Here is a 21957-nt window from a genome sequence, read left to right on the forward strand (position 1 = left end):
ATGTCATATGCCCAGGTGTGTGTGTCGGGGGTTGTCGGGGGGGGGGGGGGAGGCGGGGGGGGGGGCGGGAAACAGAAGAATCAGCAGAGGTGTGTTGGACGGTGTCAAGGTGGAATCTGTGGAAGGTTTCTTCTGAAAGCTTCACTTTCCACACTGAAATCCCGTGAGTGGCCAGCAGTGATCGTGACACGGGGTGGAGCCTGGGGTGACTGGCAACAGAGCACATTTTCAAAAAATGCTAGTTTTTTGTATTATACGTAGTAAACTTTTATTTTTAGGAAATGATAAGCCTTTACCTTTTACGTTTTCGTAAACGCATGGAAGTGTTCCTTATAATTCTGGATCGTGATCTCTGGGCGCTGGTGGAAAGTGCAGACTCCATCCCGGTTTCCCTTTCAGTTTAGGGGAGAGTGGGAGTCATGGAATGGAAACATTTCAAGGCACGCTTATGTAGTTTTACAATTGTTGTGAGATTTCCTTTACCTGTCATCTTATAAAGGAAGTTATCCTCATTATATCAAATTTTATAGCCCTGGAAAATGAGAGAGTCAAGCATATTCAGTGACTTTTTAGGGTGGTTCAGTAGTTTATTGGCTAGATGGGACATGTTCTCCGTGGAGTGTAGGCTTTTTCCCCTTATCTTTTTGAAATAGACTCCATTTTCATCGAATTTTTATATGATGTTGGGGGAATATAGAATTATATGAGATTCAATTAGAGGACACTTGATGAGTTTTGAAAGTTAATAAAAAGCTGAGATTGGAGATTATTCTGAATGACTTAAAGACCTATCCTGTTGGAAAAGAGGGACAGAGCAGGTAGAAGGAGTTAAGGGAAAATATGCTGGAAATTGTAAGAGCATCAAATTTAAGTAAAATATGAAAGATGCATATACAGCACTTAACCAGTGTCTGAACGTGGGAAATACTGAGTGAATATTAGCCATTTTTACTCTCCAGGGGAGGGCAAGGTTAACACTTTTGGGGAATTCCGTGATAGGTCAGTGAGGTACAGATTGATGAGGAATTTTGTTGTGAGGAGGTGACTGGAAATCCGTCAGAGGGTTTCCGTGGAGGAGTCGTTGTCAATCTCTACAACTCTGGGTTTGTCGAATAGGAAGTACGGGAGGAAGTGCAGACCGAATACACACAACCGTTTGTGTACATTTAGGTTCCTTCTCTAAGACCGTGTATGTGGGAGAAGGGGAGAGAGGGGCTGTGGCCAGGGGCTCGGGGTCTGAGGACGTGATTTTCGTGTACCTGTCCTTTGGGAAGACTTGATTACGTTCACGTGCTCGCGGAAATGAGTCTTGTGAGGGGTGTGAAGTTGGAGACGCATGGGTCAGAAGCCCAGAGTTCCGGAGTATGAAACCAGGGATGAGTCAACGTGAAGACCCACTCACACCTGCGGATGCCTAGTCCAGCATCCAGGATGGCCCAGACTCTGCTGTGCACACAGATCACCTGGGCATCTCGTAGAAGGGCACGTTCTGATTCAGTAGGTGCGTGCCGTGGGCACCCAGAGCCTGCCTTTCCAACAGGCAGTGCGGAGGCCAAGGGACCAGGGGCTGCCCCGGCACAGCAAGACTGTGGAGCTCCCTCTACGACGTCAGGGTTCCCTGTCAAGTGCTCACTGGGACTTGCCTGCTAATTCTGCACAGTCTTTTGTGTTTTCTTCTGTGATGTTCTGTAAAGAGAAACGATGAAATTGCTGGTACGGACTGAAAATAAACAGATGAAAATGGTGTTTAAAAGGAAAACCCCTACTTTTTTAATCGCTCAAATTGCAGAATTTTAATTCTTGGTTTGTCTCCATCCCCACGTGAAAGGTATTTCACCACATATAGAATTCTAGGTTAACATTTTTTTAAATTAGTCGTTTAAAAATCTCTATTTTCTTCTGTCTTGTATGTTTTCAGAAAAATCACCGACATTTCTCATTTTCTTTGTTGTGTATAAAGTATCTTTTTATTTCCCTGTCTGCTCTGAAGGTTTTCTTTCTATATCTGGTTTTAAGCCATATAATTATGGTAAATTTTGCCTGGGTAGCCTTTATAGTTCTTCTGCTTGGGTCCTCTCTCTCTCTCTCTCTCTCTCTCTTTTTGAGGGAGAGACTGTGTGTGATCGGGGGTGGGGGGGGCAGAGAGACGGGGAGAGAGCCCCTCAAGCAGGCTTCACGCCCAGCACAGAGCCAAAATCAAGAGTTGGATGCTTAACTGACCGAGCACCTAGGTGCCCCTGCATAGGAGCCAATATTTTTTTCTGTTCCATTCCCTGCTTCCTATCCTTCCGGGACTCTAATTATACATGATAGACCTTGTATTTTGACCTGAGTCACTGAGTCTCTGATCATGTTTTTTTCTTCATTCCCCCGCCCCCGCTTTATTTTGCTCTAATTTTCATCACTGCGTCTTCAAGTTCCCTTCAAGTGATCTTTTTCTTTTATAGTGTCTAACATTTTTAAGATGCCATCAGGCGTAGTTTTCATTTCTTCATGTTCACTTCTGGAGGTTCCATGCAGGTCTCTCTCTGTCTTTCTCCCACATTCCTGGGCAGACAGGACATATTTATAATGACTTTTAAAACGTCCTTTTCTGCTCACTCCATCACCTCTGTCGTGTCTGGTTTTGTTTCTTTAGATTTCTTTTTTCTCTTTTTCCTTTTGGACTTGTGAGTGGTATCTGAAGGGAGAGGATGCAGTCTTATGGAACTGAGCCCTTCCCTGTGGGATCTGAAGCTGTCTGCAGGTAGATCGTGTAAGAATTTGGGTTGAATTGTAGGACACCCAGCTGGTGTGGGGAACTGCCCTACCAGCATGGAAACTGGGGGTGTAGAACTTTTCAATTTGTAGGAAGGTAAAGCGTGTATCTTTCCTAAAGTGTGATTCGACTGGTACCTTGGATGGCTGTGATGGTTTTGCAGAGTTGGCCAGTGTTTGCAAAATTCTTTGAGATGGAAGCCTTTTAGAAACTTAAAAATATAAGTCAAAGAATAAACAACCACATTTCACAACTTCAGAATTTGTTCCTCTTTTTTTTTTTTTTTTTTTTTTAATTTTAAGGAGGCTCTGTGCCCAACGTGGGGCTTGAACTCACGACCCTGAGATCAGGAGTTTCATGTTCTACCAACTGAGCCAGCTGGGCACTCCTAGAATTCGTTCCTCTTTAAGAGAAATTATTTATATGGGGATTTCAGGCAATTCGTAATTAAGCTGTACTATTTTCCATTGTTTTTTGTAGGATTTCTAGAACTATGTTTTAAAAATTCTGATACTCATATAGTGGTTAACACTAATTTTAACTTTTTTATGTGCCGAAATCTGTGCTAATTTTTTACATACTTAGGATAAGAGTACAGAATAATCATAATTATCCCCCTTTTGTATTTGAAAATACTGAGACTTGTAGAATTAATTTTGCCTCCAAATCATATAGCTCCTACCAGACTGATGTATTTGCTGTTCCTTCTTTCTAGAATATTTCTCTGTCCTTCATAGCATGTAGCTCATTCTAAATATTGATGGCTTATCTTTTTTAAGAGCTTTCTCTTTGGTCCTTTTCAAAGGTTTATTTAGCATTGCCTTTTTTTTTTTTTTTTTTTCTGAAGTATAGTTGACACAGTGTTACATTAAGTTTCAGGAGTATACCATAGTGATTCAGCTTCTGTGTACCTCAGGTTGTGCTCCCCCCACAAGTGTAGCTAGCTCCCATCTGTCAGCATACAACATGACTGTAATACCACTGACTCTATTCCCGGTGCTGTATCTTTTACCCCCGTGACTGTTCATTCCATTAGTCTGATCCTTCGTTGACCTCATGTGTACTTCCATTACTTTCTGTGTCTGCCTTATTTCAATACAAATTAAACTGTTTAATGACTGACTTGCTTGCTACTAAACATATAAACTATAAGCATAGCAGAGCAGAATTTTCATACTTTCTTTTGCTCATCGTCCGATGCCTAGCACCTAGAATGGCAGTGTGGCTTACGAGTTAGTATCTAAATCCTTCCGTGGGCTGACGTATTTCATAGGCATGCCTGGTAATTCCAGGTAACAAAATACAGGCAGAAAGGGAGAGAAGGAACTGATAGTTTAACCGGAGGGCCCTCGCTGTCCCTGACTCTGTAGGAGTTTTTGGAATTTCTGGGATCATACATGTGCCTAGTGATCTTCCAGAGATCTTCCAGCAAGATTCTGGAGTGTTGCTCCCAGTGGAAGACCTGACCGTTGATATCCCCATACAAGGTGGCACACTTACCTTCAAAACAAATAGAAAAGCAGGGCCAAGAAGACGAAGTTCAGATCCACATGAGTAAAGATGACTGTAATTTGACAAAAGGGACATGTCCTCACTGGAAGGGACTTCCCTAATATGCATGTTTCTGATTTTCTCCCTATTTTATATTATTCACGGCCAAGGTGTATAATTTGCCCGGAACCAAATTAATTGTAATCCCATCTAATAATTTAGTGTGTATCATTGAGTTTCCCGGGAAATTATGATTGCATTTTCAAGAATAAATTAGAAACGTTTGAATTGAGAATGCCTTTGCCTATTTCATGCATATGCTTAGTATTTACGTTCCTTCTCTGAAGGATACAACTGCAAGTTTTGATTGTTTCTTTTAACGCTACAACGTTTTTATTATTTTATAGAAATTATATATGCACACTAAACACTTACTGTAACAACTACGCAGGAGAGGAAAACCAAACCGTTACTCCAAATTCTGCCATCCAGAACGGCCGTTGTTTCCTGTGCAAGAGAGTTACCGTAGGAAACCTAAGACTGCTCTCTTTAGAAATTCCTAATTAAAAGGTTGGCCCTTGGCCAGCATGTGGGAACTTAGATTTGGGGAGGGTTCCCATCATCCCCTAGGAGGTGCTCCCTGTTCTTAAACTATTAGTACAAGCCATGTGGTTTGTGATGGACACCTGCTTCCTCCTGGGAGTCTGGATTTTTGGGGACATGCTAGGCAGCAGGTGCTTGTGTGCCCAGCCTCAGGAAAAACTCTGGACGCGGCGTCCCTCCTGAACCTCTCTGGCGACAGCACTTCCCACGTGTTGTCACAAGTCCCGGCTGGAGGCACTGAGCTCATCTTGTCTGACGGCCCCATGAAAGGACTCCTGGGAGCTAGTCCCTGGTTCTCTCCGGACCTCACCCCGTGCACGTTTTCCCCGTTCCTGATTGTGCTGTAGCAAATCAGAGCCCACAGTATGCCTCTCTGCTGAGTTCTCTTAGTTCCCCCGGTGAGTTAGCAAACCTGGTGGTGGTCTTGGGTACCCCGATACATTACCCTTAAGCAGACACCGTACGTACCTGGCATCTCTGAGCATGCTGGCTTTTAATAATGCTTGAAGTTTAATATTATTGGAGTATAACAGAAGAAACAGAAACCCCCAAGTTTCAGGGAGAAAAAGATTATGAAAACTATTATGAGATCGAAAGCATTATTTTAAAAATTTTATATTTGCTTCATTATTTACTGATGCCCTAAAGTTAAGTTCAACGTAAGTTACTTACACGTTCCTCATAGCACTCCTACCCACCAATTTTTTCTGGCATTAGTATTTCCTAATTTTTAGTTTTACTCTATCAGATATTCTTCCTTGGCCATAATTCCTACTTTATTTAATTTTAGTTTTATATTTATGTGGATGATAAAACGATTGAGTCTTTTATGCTAATTTCTTTATACCGGGCTTCCAAATTCGATCATGTCTTTGGGTGCCTGGCTGACTCAGCCGGTGAAGCGTGTGACTCTTGATCTTAGGGTTGTGAGTTCAAGCCTCACGTTGGGTGTAGAGATGGCTTAAAAATAAAATCTTTAAAAAAAGTTTGGTCATATCTTAGTTTGTTTTTAAAAGGGAGTGCATAGATTTGAGAACCGTTCACAACAGACTTTGCCTACCATTATACATGAAGTCCAAATTGGATTGCACAAACTTTTCCTCACATAACATGTAAGAATATGCATTATTTTCTTTGGGTATTGAGTATTGTACTGGCCCATTCTTGCTTCCTGCTTATCTGTAGAATGGCTGAATTTGGCATTGTTTAGCAAGAAAAGCTCGTGGGCGCTATATTCTATGAGTTTTTTCTGTCTTTGAGAATGTTTCTGTCACATGTACATTTGACTAACAGCTGATTTTTTTATATATGTAAATATATGACTTTGATACATGTATAAAACTATACACACATGTGTATGTAGTTCACTTATTGCTACATAGCCATTGCTGGATTGGCTTCACATGTTAAATTTTGTAGAGAAATCGATTTGGAGGAAACCCCATTTTCTCCATCGTAATCCACGGGCTGTTTCTACCTGGATGCCTGAAAAATTATATTTTTATCCTTGAAGTTCAATAGCACAAGCTGTATTTCAGTATTCTTGTTTTCTCAGTATTCCTGGATAAAATTCCTGCCCTTTTGATTTACGTATATCTAATTTACATATATATGTGTATGTGTGTCTGTGTACGTGTGTGTGTATATATATATATATGTACATAAGGTTTCCATATGTGCATGTATATAAGAATCTGTCTGCAATGTGTTCCCTCTGTTCCTGGGTATTTCAAGAGTTACAAGCTCCCGGGTGATGCTAATAGGAACACAAGTTGAGAGCCACGGGCTTAGCTCTCTTCTTAGTTTACCCTGAGGTATGGTGTGGTCTTTAGAAAGCCATTGGCTGTAATACTGGCCCACACGCTTACTTGTTTTGTGATTTGGGATAAATTAGAATCTCCCCGAGCTTCTGTTTCCTCATTTGTAAAATGGAAATAATACTGGCTTGGGGGATTGGGGAAGAGTAAGTGAGATGAGCAAGCAGAGCATCTGACGGAGGGATTCTGTATTCAAGGTTGCATGCGCTTTGTGGCTGGAGCAGGAAAAAAACCCACCCAAGGCCCTGGCTTTTTGCAAAAGCTGCTCCATTGGATACATGATACGGTTCTGTGGAACTGAATTAAATACCAAGTGCAAAGTTCTCTCCACGTCTGAGGCCTCATATATGTATATGATTTCTAAGGTATGAAGATAATTTATAAACTTAATGGTTTCACGTTCATCATTCCATGATTACTGCACAAACTATTTTATGGTATGGTATCTTGCATTTTATACCAAACAAAACAAAGATAATGGTATCTTTCACAAAAGCATCCAACAACTATTATAACCTACTATTTATTGCTAGGATTTCACTTTATTTTTATCATTTGCCAGGCAAGTTGAGATTAGCATGTTGCCCCGATATGGCACTAAGAAACACATTTTGGTTTTTAACCTGAGGTATGGGATGTAGGAGAGATTTATAAGAATTAACTAATATATAATATCCCATAAAATATGAAGGATTTTTCACTTGATCCCATGTACCCCAGAGTATTTTCATTTACTCTAGTACTTTGCTTTATCCAACTCCTCTTTGGGAGCATGATGACATCCATGACATACTGACTACTCTCGAAAAATGCATGATCTTTGAAGAGCATTCTGTTCTTAGTTTTGCACAGGGTAAGAGCAGAAAAAAATAATGAACAAAAATTAATAAGCATGATAACCATGACTTTTCCAAATTTTAAATTGGAGTCAGTGACCTGGCCAAAGATTGCCATTTGTGTGATTTGTGCAATGATTCATATGAATAGTTTTATAGAGGAGTTGTAATTTTACAATGAACAATTTGCCTTAATAGCTTGATATAATTTTATGAAGAAGTACAACGTTTAGCACATACGTCTGTGTTACCACAAATGTTTTCATTCACCGTGAAGTCGATGGGCATCATACTCCTAATGATTTGGATAACTCGCACCTTTCCTACATTTTTCATATCCTTCTTGACAAGTCTACCAGTAACTAACTAGTAATATCACAAGAAATAGTAGGTGCTTATTGGTTAGAAGTGTCTTTACTGACACTGAATGACTTTTGTTCGCAGGACGTGCAACTGGCCATTAGTAGACCAATTTACACATTTTCTTTAGATTGAGTATTAATATTCACACATCATTTTCACTGACTTGCCCTCCTTTTGGTCCTGACTCCATTCCACTAGTACATTCTCAATAATTTATGTTTAAAGGCATAGTGAGAGACCTGCTTACAGCTACCATATATTCTCCAATTTATATTCAGACGATTAATAGTTTTTCAACCTAATCCAAGATAATGATCCAAGATAATTGATAGAGAACATCAAAATTTGCCTTCAGTAGACATAAACAATGGAACAGTTGAGTAGACGTCTTCTGTTAAGATCGTTGTACCAAATCCATGTACTTGTAAGATGATCTTCAAAACTTAGACATTTTCTTTCTTATAAACGCCAGCAGGGCAACATGCCCGCGTGCAGATTTCCGTGCTGAAATTGGCAGTAGTGCGTTGGAAACTTGTGGATGGTCACCGTCGAGGAAGCAGGGCCAAATTTCTGTCTTTGGATCTTAAAACATTTTTGTCAGAATAACAGAAGAATTTGGAAATGTTAAACAGTAAACTTGTAGCATGGGAAAAGAAAAGAGACACCAATTACTCCAGTCTTATTGAGCACCCATTGTGGGCCAACTCTGCATAATAGCGCTTAGTCCTTTGTGTGCACCGTCTCATGTAATATTCATAACGCTGTTTGTACTATTTCAGGCTCATAGACCAGTCTAGAAAGCTCTGGTGCAAAGATGAACTTTTTTTGTTCCCACATTTGTTTCCATGGTTCTCAAAACAATCACACGCACAGGAAAAAAAAAAAAAAAAAACGCCATTTTCGAATACATACCAAAAAGGAGAAATATTGAATAAATGTACGGAACACCTCCTACATCAACTGGGAAATCTGAATTATCGTGCTAATTATGATCATTCTTATGTTCATTAGGAACAAATGTTTCCGATCTGGGTCGGCCGCTGTTTTTGTTTATTTGTTTTTAATTCTGCCCCATTAGCTCCGTCCGTAAATTATTAAGATGAGGAGATACCGTCTCTGCGTTCCTGTCCCTCACGGTTCAAGGGTGGGGTGGGTAGCACACAGATCATTAGAATCACATGAGCAGACAGCCCATACTTTGTTATCTGAATCTCGAGTCCTACCCTGTGTTCACATGGGAAGTTTGAATGGAGCTGATCTGATTATACCATGGCGCAAACTAAGTCGTGGTGATTTCCTAGTGAGCAAGCAGTAAACACTTGCCAGATTTAATAGAAGTATTTCTCCTTGGAAATTTCAGCCCATGTGGGCCAAGTGATTTGGGTGACTAAGTACTTGCAGCGCGTTGTAATATACACATTTTGTTGAAAGAGGAACACTAGCAGACGCTGCATTGTACTTGTTATATAGCTCCCTTCACATACTTCTTTGATTCCAAAGTTAGGGTTGGACCTAAATTTAGAGATTCAAAAGTCAACGAGGTAAAACACATCTAGCAGCTCACAGAAAAATGAACTGTGAAATCGAGTCAGGGAAAAAAGCGTAAAGAATGGATGCTCTCGACGTTACAGCATTTTTAAAAAATTAGCTACAAGGGTGTGGTACTTCAGTACTGAAGCCATGGCCTTCCTCGTAAGTTTTACCTGGAAAGTTCTTAGATTGAGACACTCTTCTGACTGAGAGGGAATAATTTATTTGACGTCCGTGATTGTCATTTAAACTTTGGGGTTGTACTTTTTCTAGCCAGCGTTTCCAGTTTTCCACCTTTTGTTAGAGTGCGAGCTCTTCCCTTGTATTTAATGGTCGTATGGAATTGACACCTCGAAGAACATTAATTTGACACTATCAGAAAGACCTTGTGTCTATTAGGGAAGCACCACTGTCTGAAACGGCACGGGATACACACGTGTCTCGCTCTGACACAGATTCTTGTTTAATTGTGATAAAATACACATAATGTAGCATTTACCATCATAATTCATGTAGAGATTTTTAATTTTTTTTTAAGATTTATTTATTTTAGAGAGAGAGAGAGAGCGCACATGAGCAGGGGGAGGGGCAGAGGGAGAGGGAGAAGAGAATCTTCAAGCTGACTCCAAGCTGAGCACAGAGTCTGACTCGGGGCTCGATCCCAGGACCCTGAGATCATGACCTGAGCCGAAACCAGGAGTCAGGCGCTTAACTGACTGAACCACCCAGGTGCCCCCATAGGCAGATTTAATGCAACATGGTTTGGGAAACGAAGCAGGAGAAGCACAATAGAACAATTTGCGTTGGTGATGGAGTTACCCAGAGTCCCTGGGATAGGTCCTCGTGCTGAAGTCACCATGTTTGGGCTTTTCAGTGAGATTTCTGGTCACCATCAGCATGCAAAGTAACAAGCCTGTAATTAACCGTCTTTTTGGAAACGAGGCAGAGACCTTCCTTTCTGTCCTCCCCACTCCTTAAACCAGGGACTTGGACGATGGTGAGATTTTTTTCCTTTCCTTTTGAACCCCGTGTTAACACACCTCTCCCTTTGTGTGAGATGCGCTCTGGCCAGTAGCCCTCACCCTTCACTGACGTCCTCCCACCGGGTGCCCTGGGGATCAGCGATCTGGCTGGAGGGTCAGAGTTCATTGGTGAGAAGGCGCAGGCCGCGGGCTGGCAGGCCTTAACCAGGTGTCACAGGATGGTGGAGAGCCACAGGCAGCCGTCCGGCAGCAGGTGTTACCAGGTGTTATGCAGGTGTATCCCAGGTGGGGCTGGGTGCTGGCAGTCATGAGTGCCGGGGGCTCATGCATGTCCTGGCTTGTAGCCGCCCGATGCTCACATTCCACCCCTGGTCTGTGCTCGCCCGTGCTGCCATACGGATTTCTTCTGTCCCGACTTGGATTTGACATCCGACGGTAAACAATGTACCCTCCTTGACGATCTCCTCCGTCCGGTGTGGAGAAAGCGCGGGCTTCACTGGAGCGCCAGGTGCCGCTGTTTGCACGGCTCCGGGAGGACTGCGTTGTCACCGCCAACCGAGCGCGGCCTCACGCGAGTTCCGACTCTGTGCGCACGGCGGGGGCCGTCCAAGGCAGGCCTCCATGCACCCCCTCCAGGTGTCACTCGGCATGCCAGTCTCGGGACTCTGGCCTCGGATAGGCCTGTGGCGTTGCCCGCGTCCCGCCGGTGAGGAGAAGGAGGGTGTGGGAGTGCCGCAGCCACCGCCTGGAAACTTGCTTTAGTGGCGACGTGGCACCCTACATAGAGGGGACAGACGGAGGGCTGGGGTTTTTGCCTGGCTGGACAGGTGTGCTGCAGATGAACACGGGCTTAGAGAGACTGGCTTAGGATTAGGGTAGCAATCTCGGCAAGCAGCTATCAAGGCAAAAGGAGGGGTACGCTCATTAGGATGCCAGCGACTGCCTTGTCAGCCGTCGTCCATCAACAAAAGGAGGGCCATCCCGGGAGGTCATTCCTCTGTGTGTCCCTGGTGGTGGGGCTGCTTTTAGGGACCCTCAGCAGCTCCCCACCTGAGCGGCAGAAAGAAGCCCTTATCCTCCGACTGCTTCTCACGTTGGAGCGATAACCAAATGCTGTCCTGAACCATTTTTCCGAAGGAGAAAGATGCATTTGGTGACTGGTTCTTTCCATGCCTCACACCTTTTCCATAATGCGAGTCTCTCAATAAATCCGGGAATACCTGTTGTCACTAGTGTGTGATTGATTCTGGGCTCCACTGAAATGCCATCAGCCAGATGCTGCTCAGAACCTGACTGTGTCACACGGGTAACACGGATTCACATTCTTTCATCTCATCATTTATTGATAATTGCATGTTGATAAGAGGGCCCATGCGCACATAAGCTATAGAAGCTGGATAGTATTTTAAAATAGGTTCAATGAACTGAGGGTTAGGCTCCTTTTTCATAAGCTATCAGCCAATGTTACTGCTGTGAGAATTACCAGGTTTCTGTAGGGCCACAGCTAAAGGCCATTGTGGTTACCATTTACCACGCAAACCAAAATGACCTCCGTAGAGAATGAAAATCTGTGTATGTGTACAGTAGTCCAGAAGGGGCCCTCAAATTGTACTGAGATGCTTTCTGAACGTTATCAATTATTTCACAACTGCATTTCACTGAGTACGTAATACCCTGTGAACGTGCGTACGTATGATTGATGTGTATCTGTTGCATGCAGTACAAAGTTATAACTCATGGGTCCGGTTCCTTTCAGAAATTAGCATAAAATATTACTTCTTTAGGGGGAAAAGAAAACAAATCCATTTATTTTGTAAGACATTCCAGGGAAATTTTGACCAAGTAAGAATTTTTACCTTCCTTTCTGATGTCTTGGAAATCGGGCATCCTGTGTCTTTAATAAGAGAAGTTTTCTTCTCAGGGCTCCTGGCTGGCTCAGTCCATGTAGCATGTGACTCTTGATCTTGGGGGTGTAAGTTTGAGCCCCACGTTGAGTGTCGAGATCGCTTAAAAGAATAAAATTCTTAGAAAAGAGAATTTTTCCTATTCTGTCTTCAGCCTCTGTTCCCCAAGAAGAACTACGAATGCTTGACTAGCTGTGAGTTCCTCAAGTACATCCTGTCGGTGAAGCAGGGCGACTGCCCGGCTCCTGAGAAAGCCAGCGGATTTGCCGCCGCCTGTGTAGAAAGTTGTGAAGCTGACAGTGAGTGCTCTGGGGTGAAGAAATGTTGTTCGAACGGATGTGGACACACCTGCCAGGTGCCCAAGACACTGTACAAAGGTAAGGCGCAGAGGCCGTGTGAACGGAAATTCACCAACTCATGGGGGGGGCGAGTGGTGTACGCGTGGGGAAGGGTGTCAGTCAGAGATGGGGGGGTTGTGTGCGTGGGGAAGGGTGTCAGTCAAAGATGGGGTTGTGTGCGTGGGGAAGGGTGTCAGTCAAAGATGGGGGGGTTGTGTGCGTGGGGAAGGGTGTCAGTCAAAGATGGGGGGGTTGTGTGCGTGGGGAAGGGTGTCAGTCAAAGAAGGTATCCTTGCAAGAGAAGAAGAACGGTAAGAAAATGCACCTTGTGCCACACAGACACGTCTGGAACTATCCCTGGGCCGTACAGATCAGCCATGACGAACTCCTTCTGGGGCAGGGCAAATCATTCTTACTAAATGTACCGTGTAGGAAGGAAACATCACTTCAGGAACTTCCTTGTGCTTTTGTCCACGAAGAGTCAATCAATTAAGCGGCGCTGGGGACATGGGAGCAAATCGATTTAAATCCCTGGAAAATAGGCTGGGGAGGGGGCACCCTTGAAAAATGCATAACAAATGCACGGGTGTCGTGGTTTTCCTCTTGGCATAATCCAAGAACAGAAGTGTCATTGTGCGGACTTTCAATATTTTGATTAGCGTCTTGAGGACCCAGATGGAAGAATAGCTCTCTTCCGAAGGTGGGGATTCAGTTTACCAAACAATTTAGCAGATGTAAGAGTTTACATTCATAGGCAGTTTCTAGAGCCCTTAACTCCTTGATCCTAAGCGTTAACTTGCCTCTTTCCGTAATTGTGACCCCGTTCTTTTATGCCAAACCGATTCTGTTGTATTATGCCCAGTTTGGGATACCCTCAGAGTATCCTAGGAGACAAAATTTTGCTGCTTTTTAGGGTCTCCTATGAAGAATCAAATAGAATTCATCACTAGGCATTCTTCACTGCCAGCAGAAAGAGTGATGTCTCTGTCCCTCCTTCTCTCATCCACTCACACCAAATGTATATGATTTCCAAATATAGGTCAGTTATTTTTAAACTGCATGAAACGGCATTGCTAGCAGGGCTGGCGTTGAATCATGTGCTGGCTAAATTGTTGACAGAAGTCTGGTCTCACTATCACAACGGCCCTCATCTCCCAGATCTCTCTGTCCCTGCCCCCTGCCTCTGGCGCACTCCCGTGGAATTAACTCTGGCCTCAAATCTGTGTCATCCATCCCGTTTTCCTTGTTTTTGCATAAGACCTTGGGAAACCTGGCATAAATATTACCTCTCCAATTCAGAATAATCACCGCTTTCCCCTTCTTACCAGGTGATGTTTCTTTAATGGATTTAAAGTTTTATCGTGTTCATGCCTCTCACCATAAACTACATAAAATCACTTTTGCAAAACCCAACACCATTTAATTTTTCTAAAGTCTATTATTAGGAAGCCTTTTCTGTTATTATAGATCATTTACTATTTAAGTATTAGCATTTACCATAAAAATAGAATGCTTTTAGAATGATTGTTGAAAAGCCATTTGTAAAACCCTTAGTGTTTTAAAGTGGGGTATTCGAAAGAGGCAATGTAAATTAAAAGATGCTTTTTATTTTAAAAGCATTGAAGAGTCAGTATGAATTTCAAATATGTGTGGTTCACCAGGAATAAGGGAAATAATCTACAAAGGGCCAGCATAAATGATTAATTATTAAAAGAGACTTGCCATTTAAACCTACGCTTAACTAAATATGATGGATTTTTTTTTTTTTTTTAAGTCCTGAAGTTCCTCTTCTATAAAGTAGCTCTTGGGTTTTTTTGTTTTTTTGTTTTTTTTTTTTTGCGGAGACGGGTCATTCATGGAGAACTAACTAGAAATAGAATAAACAGACTCTTGACCTGATGATGACTTTTGCCTAGGGAGCTTAGGATAATAATACTGTTATTTTGAAAATATACATGGGTACATGTAGGTATATCGCCCTCGCTCTGTTGAACAGTCCCTGAAGGAAGGCTGGTTTCCACGTCCGGGTGGGGGGGTGTCTGACAGCGCCACCGAGTGGGCGTGTGTGAGCCACAGGGGTCCCCACACAGCTGCTGTGGGGCTCCCTGCCACAGTCCGAGCTGCCGAGCCACCTGGAGCGTCTCAGCACGTTCCTGCCCGGGACTCACAGTGCGCGATCACTCTCAGAAGAGGATGGTGGTGCTGACTGCCCGTGTGTCTCAGGCAGACGGTCCTTGGCCTCGCAGGGACAAACACACTCACCCAGCCAGCCAGTCTGCACACGAAACACCCTCGGCAGTCTGTCGAGTACCAGCCATCACCGTCCCGCTTGCCTGCACGTTGCCTTCTTACTGCCCCGAGCCAAGCATGGGAGATCAGCTTGCCCTCCTGTCTCTGCTCGTGCTGTAGGCCTGTGCCATCTTTTTCCGTAGAAGGGGCGCCCCATCACTGGTTGGGATGGGCTGGTCCTGCTGCCAGGCCACAAGGGCTGAAGCGGAGGTTGCAAGCCGTTGCTCAGGTGATCTGATTGTGGGTAGCGGAAATAACGTGTGACCCTGGCTCCCGGCTGGGCCAGCTGTCGTCTTATTTCCCTTTTGAGTCTATCCAACTCTCATACTGGGCCCTCAATCATGGTATTAATACAGTTTAGGTCAATCCAAAGATGTATCAGTGTCAAACATTTTACTCTGATAAAATCACCGACGTGTCAGTGGTTAGGGTACAACATCAATCTGATACCATCCCCTTCCCGGTCCAGGACGTCCTTAGCAAGGTAGTCATACACGTAACGCCCATTTGCGCACAAATAATTATCTCAACTTTTGCAATAAATTGATTTGTACCAGCCTCTATCCTATTTTTTTCTTTGATTGCTTATAGGGTTAGTTAAAAATTTTTAAAGTACAGAAACAATGCTTGTGTTTGGCCTCCTGTGTTTGTGGTAGGGAAGATGGCAGACATACTTGATGTTATAGCTTCTAAAACTTTAGATGCTGCAAACTTGAGCTTTTTTTTTTTAAGATTTATTTATTTGAGAGCGAGAGAAAGGAGAAAGAGAGGAGAGAGTGGAAGGGAGGGGCAGAGGGAGACAGAGTTCCAAGCAGACTCCATGCTGAGCGCGGAGCCTGACACGGGGCTCGATCTCACAGCCCTGAGATCGTGACCTGAGCTGAGATCAAGAGTTGGACACCTCACCGACTGAGCCACCCAGGCGCCCCAGACTTGAGCTTTTTAAAAACTATGCATATTTGGAAAAGATGTTCAACGGAATGCATTCTATCTGAGCATTTAATTTGGCGTATGCTGTGAGAATTAGCCTTAGCTGAGGCCTCTGAGTAAGTTAACCTTACTCGATGTTCGAGTTTAAAACAGAGGAAAGCAACACAGCGTTTTCACTTTGCCCTCCAAATAAAATTGTTAGCAGCTTCCTGCAAGACGGGCCAGTGTTCAGGGTGGTAAATGGCACCCGAGCTGACGGTTCCCTGCAACGCAAGCCTTAGCCTCATCGCGGAGAGTTTAAGAGGCTGGTTCTCCACAGGTGTACAACATGAAACGATTGCATATATCCTTGTTTTCCCTTTGATGCTCCCCCCTGGCCTATCTGAAGGCCGATTTACAGCAGAGTTCAACTCTCCTCCCTCCCAAAGATGATCTATTATTTTACTGCCCAAACTTCTGCTTCTCCTGACCCCCGCTATGGCATTTGGTTAGGGTAGGGCAGAGGAAAAGCTGCAGTTGTTTTCCACGTGTAAAGACTGAGATTAATCTGTGGCTCTCCGTCCTCTCTCTTTGCCCTGTGCGTAAACTAAAGTGAATCACATATCAGTTTGTTTCCAAACAAACTGGAAGATCTGATGAGGGTGTGGACCTAATATTTCTATGAATTGCTTCATATTTGAAATATTGAAACCTCAGGTCTTTAGACATGGACTAATCCCACTATTCACAAATGAGTTTTTTAGCCATTTTGAATACGGTGACTCAGTACCTTAATAGTATGTGAACACAATTTCCATGAGTACTGATGACCTCTAGGAGAGATACCGACTGAGGGTTAATTATTGAATCATTGGAACACTATGTCTAGCTACATTTGCATAGCATTTAGACTCCTGACAGAAACGTTTTTATAGGAATAATCAGATGTCATGATTTGCAACTGCTGATTCTGATCATTGAGTTTTCTATCATTATGTTTTCCCATTTTTTTTAAGTCATTGAGTTTCACCACAATACTTGTGATGCTTTAAAGACAATGCACCGATATTACCACATATTGTGGGATGACCACATTTTTGACAGAATAGTGTGCATTTCAGATGACTCGTTTGTTCAAAAATAATTGGAAGAAGGAAAAGTCTAGTCATTTGCATAATAACACGCCGAGGACACATGCATTCTGCACATCTGGTTACACAACTAGGGTGCTGGGTGAGCTCCCAAGCACTGTGCAGAAGGTCTGGCAGTGGGGGCTTGGGGTCCCGGGGGCTGGGGGGCCAAGCCCCATCTGCACACAATTACAGCCGAGTGCTGGAGTTACTTCCAATCAAGGGAGCCAGCTGACCCTAATGCAAAGCAGATGGACCATTTCTCAACATGCAAATGGTAAGATTGTTGTACATAATAATCGACGAGACTGTTAAATGAAGAAATGCAAACTGACGTGGCTCTGATGGTCATTATGTTCGATTAAGGCTCTAGGTAGTTGAAGGATATTCAAGATTAAAACCTTGCAGCAAGGGGATTCAGACGCTTGCTTTGCTGCTGATGAGTTCAGGTTACTTCAGCAGCTGGAGTATGTACCGGGGGTGCATTTACACTAGAGGATTATGCATAGGACACAGCCAAGGAGAAACTTGCATTGGAAATCTCAGACAACGGGCTTTATGAGTTTAAAGCACTAAGCAGCCATCTTCTCTTCTCTGTGCACCGAGAAACTACGTGAATCACAAAATGTTCTCAGAGGCCACCCTCTCTTCACACACCCCCTCGGTAGAAAGTGTGTCTAGGACCCGCCTGGAATGCAAACCTGATACAAAGCAATCATTTTGTCGAGCCTTGGTAGCTTTTTTTTCTTTTTTTCAAGATTTTATTTATTTATTTGAGAGAGAGAGAATGAGAGAGAGCACGAGAGGGAAGAGGGTCAGAGGGAGAAGCAGACTCCCTGCCGAGCAGGGAGCCCGATGCGGGACTCGATCCCGGGACTCCAGGATCATGGCCTGAGCCGAAGGCAGTCGCTCAACCAACTGAGCCACCCAGGCGCCCGGTAGCTTTTTTTTCTTGACCTAAGTCTTTAGAGAGCTACTTCTGGATTTAAAACTCATCAGCACACTTTGGGATTTCCATCCTATCAGGAATTGTCAGGAATTGGTCTTTTTTTAAACCGGGAAAGTTCTGTCAATGCAATAAAACTATTCATTCCGTCTTCTAAACTTACTAATAGAGTTTTATTGTATTATTATTTAGTATTTGCGTTTTTAAAAACGTAAGGGTAAGCGAATACCTGTGTTAAGGTTTCTCCTTTCCCGAAGGTGAGTGCCCTCCAGCAGAGAGGGGTTGGCCATTGGTGCGAAGACTGGGTCACTGTTTCTGTATCCTCTTATCTCCGCGCTTACGTTCTTGAGTGCGGAATGGGACAGTAGGTTGGCTGTTCTTCGGCAGACATTTCCTGAGCATTTGCTTTTGCGGAATGTGCTCTCCTGGGCCACTGTGAGGTGTGGGAACGAAGGAGACCTGTTCCTTGAGGGCTGGGGTCTGTAGCTTCGGGGGGAAGACAGACATCATCCGAGGAGCTTCTGTAGTAAGAGGCAGTTCAGCGCACACTTGGACAGTTACAGGCTGAGCTTTGAAGAGGGGGCAGAAGAATGCAAGCTTTGTTTCCACCTGGGAGGTTTTAGGGTAAGTAGGTCTGAGCAGTGGCATTCACTCTGAGCCTGGAAGTATTCACGTATCCGTAGTCAGAAAGTAGGAGGAAAGACATTCCAGACTGAAAGTATCTAGTAGTAGTAGGAAGTGCCTGGCAGTGTGTTTCTCAAAAAGCTGGGTTTAAAAGCACGTTGTGTGACCAATATGGGAAATGTGCCACGAGGTAAGTGGAAAGATCTGACGTGATGTGGAGGGCGTGACATGTGTTCATTCCACAGAAAATGGGATGCAGCTGAATAGTTGGAGAAGGTGGAGGAGACCCTCTGTCCTCTACTTTAGGAAAATAATCATCACAAAATACCGTGAAGAGGGCATTAGAGAAAAGGATGGGCTTGCGGGGACATGGGATGGGAGGCTTCCTGAAGTGACACTCTGCAGTCCCACAAAGAGATGTCGGTGGGTCCAAGAACGAGTGGAAAGGTTCTCTTAGCTATCCAAAAGCATGGAGTGGTCATGAAGCTATCACTGGGGGAGGGGACACCCTCAGGAGGGGCATTTGAGTCGGGACTTGTGTCGAGAAGTTCTTTCGGTAGTGGGGCCTGCAGCGCAGACGGGGGACTGGGCACAGATTTGTGAGTCCCTTGCTTAGCAGAAGTACTCCAGGCACAAAAGTAAACGGGACTCCTAATGTAAGGTTGTGCACTGCAAAGAAAAGTTTACGACTCGAACTTAGAAAAAACCCTCATGCTGCGGCAGAAGGGGAGACCTGTTCCACACCAAGCAGGGACATCAGGGACATTTCAATCAGAATCTTTCAGGATTGTGCAGAGCTGTAAAAACTGCCCCTTTTCCCTCCTTTTGTAAAATTCAAAATGTAGAAAGAAGCCGAAAACTCAGGAACCTGAGACCAGGTTCGTTGCTCCTGGCAACTTAATCTTCCCCAGACTCAGTTACTTGATAGTCCCCATGTAGATCATTAACCCCTCACCCACAGCACAAACTCACAGTGAGGACCCGTTGAGGCACCAGTTGTTACAGTGAAGGGCAACGAACAGAGGCAACCCATCAGCACATCAAAGCAGAGACTGCAGTGGCATGGGGAATGCGTTTTCTAGGAGGTATTCTGTAGAACTCACTGACCTTTGACCAGATTTATTTGCTGCTCCTTTAAGACTGTGCAACTCCCCCCACCTAAACGTGTAAAGACTTGAGAATCCGCCCCCTCCCGCCAACAAGACTTAGCATGAATTAAGATCCAAGTGAAAATCAGAGTTGGTACTTGGTGACATCGCTAACATACATCAGATAGTACCTACATTTTGTATTTGCATGTTTTTCAATGTCTTTTCTGCTTAAATGGAAGAAACAGAAAAAGAAGTAGAGCGTTATCAAATACCATGTTCAAATGAGTGGTCAGTGTGTTGGGCAGATGCTCATTCTCAGGAGAAACTGATATTAATAGCAGCTGGCATTCAAGGTTCTGATGGCATCGAACATCACAGTACCATGGGACTCTACCTAATCCAGTTAGTTTTACATACATAGAAGTATAGAACTTTGTTCTAAACTTCCCTTTCCGTAATGGCTATGATTTTGAACTCTGGTTCTTCAGTCTGTCAGTGGCCAGACCACTTGCATGCACCGTAGGCGGGGGGGGGGGGGGGGGGGGGGGAGAAGAAATCAGAATGATTAACTACTTGAAAATGAGACACCTGTGAGGGACTTTTGAAGCAAGGCGGTCACTCGTGCCAAAACCAAACAGTATAAATTCATCATTTTCCAATTTTAAACCCTAAGTCTATAGGAGAGAGCCCTGCAATCAGTTGGGGAATGCAAAAGATCTATGCTCTGGAAATCATGCTCGTAAGGTCTGACCACATGAGAGCATTTAGCCTTATAATTTTTTCCCTTAAAAGGCAAACTTTCGGAGGCAGGAGAGGCGAGCAAACCGGGGGAGCACGTTATAATGACCTTAGACTCTACCAGTAGAAACAGAGCGTGGTAAATGGGGACAGGGGCTTCAAAGCCTCTGTGACTGTGGCCTCATGTGCATTCCTTGTTAACCTCCAGTGATGTAGCTCAGTAACTTTGTTTATTCCAAAGAACGCGCATGAAAGAATTGCTGTCGAGGTGACTGGGGAGAAAAAAATAGTTGTCCCGAAACAGGACCCGATGTAGAGCCTCTTTAAAAAATGGGAAACTAGAAGGAAAGGAGGTGATGCTCTTGAAATGCGGCGGGCTGACCTCCGCGTCAGAAGGTTTCAAACTTGAACCCTGCCAGGGAGGAACCCCTTTTCTGGAGGGAAGTGAGGATCAGTGGTCGTGACCTGAGATGGGCCGTAGAATTCTAAAGGTTTTCTTCCTCAGCTTGACCGGCCCTGGCGTCACCTGCCGATTGTTTTCATTGCCGTGCTCCTGTTTCAGGGGTCCCCCTGAAGCCCAGAAAAGAGTTACGATTTACAGAACTGCAGTCTGGACAGCTGGAGATTAAGTGGTCCTCGAAATTCAATATTTCCATCGAGCCCGTGATCTACGTGGTACAAAGAAGATGGAATTATGGAATCCATCCTAGCGAAGACGATGCCACACAGTGGCAGACGGTAGCCCAGGTAAGTGGTTCATGGACTCCCTCCCCTCCCCCTTGAGGTAAAGGTCTAGCACACCCGCAGGTAGAAAGTTAACTTGCTGTGCCTCGGCCAAAATAGCCCGACTACCCAAATGACTTAGTCAGACGTGGACGTCATGGCCCACGCATCTACAGAACACAGGATGAGCTCTGTAGCTACAACCCGGTGCAACGAGGAGCTTGACTCTTGGATTCCTTTGCTCAAAATACATGTGCAAGGGAGATCATTTTCTGAGTGTTCACATTTATTTCCTCCAAGAAGTGTATTTCCTTGAGATAAACTTAAAACCGACCCCAGTAAGAGAAATGCAACAGCATTAGGACGAGTTCATGTGATCTTGGATCATCTGAATGACTTCTAGTTTTCTTCTGCATGGAAGCCTTCGTTCTACACGAGGACTTGAGTAGCATGGGGTACGATTCCTATCACCCAACTAGTTGGTGGGAGGGACCCAGCCAGTCCTCAGTCCTTGCTAAGTGCTTGCTGTGTCCCGGGCAGCTCACACACTGACACCCCACCTGCATGGTAGCAGTCCTGGGGTTTATCTTAGCACTGCGGCTTCCTTTTCTGTCTTGCCAATGAGAAAAGCAAAATATTTTCTTTCTTTTTAAGAGCTGCTAAATGGACTACCAGCTGCAAGAAACCTACACGGTTTTAGAGAAAGAACAGATTCTCAATGTGAAACCACCTCATGCCCTCAGCAACTGCAGTGCGTTCTCCACGTGTGTCTGTGGGCAGAAACCCTGACCTGGCGGGGATCGGGTCATTTTGCTTGAGAGATTCCCATTAATTCCTTTTCAGTAAATACGAAATACAGTTCAGTATACAGGTGTTGGCAGGAG

General features: G+C 44.2%; 1 protein-coding gene and 1 non-coding gene across 2 annotated transcripts in view; one reads left to right on the plus strand and one right to left on the minus strand.

Annotated features, from left to right (window-relative positions):
• Positions 1-21957, plus strand: part of ANOS1 (anosmin 1) — a 187824-nt gene that overhangs the window by 108219 nt on the left and 57648 nt on the right. The window contains exons 4-5 of the mRNA XM_028114947.2: positions 12440-12662; positions 20913-21097. Coding sequence (XP_027970748.1) covers positions 12440-12662; positions 20913-21097 — 408 coding nt within the window. The remainder of the gene's footprint in view (positions 1-12439; positions 12663-20912; positions 21098-21957) is intronic.
• On the minus strand, positions 3070-3142 carry TRNAR-CCU (transfer RNA arginine (anticodon CCU)). The gene has a single exon. It is a non-coding gene; the product is annotated as a tRNA-Arg (tRNA).

Source organism: Eumetopias jubatus, unplaced genomic scaffold, assembly GCF_037043125.1.
Source record: "Eumetopias jubatus isolate StellerSeaLion01/CBP00866 unplaced genomic scaffold, mEumJub1_p1.0 scaffold_11, whole genome shotgun sequence".
In the NCBI taxonomy this organism is placed as follows: domain Eukaryota; kingdom Metazoa; phylum Chordata; class Mammalia; order Carnivora; family Otariidae; genus Eumetopias; species Eumetopias jubatus.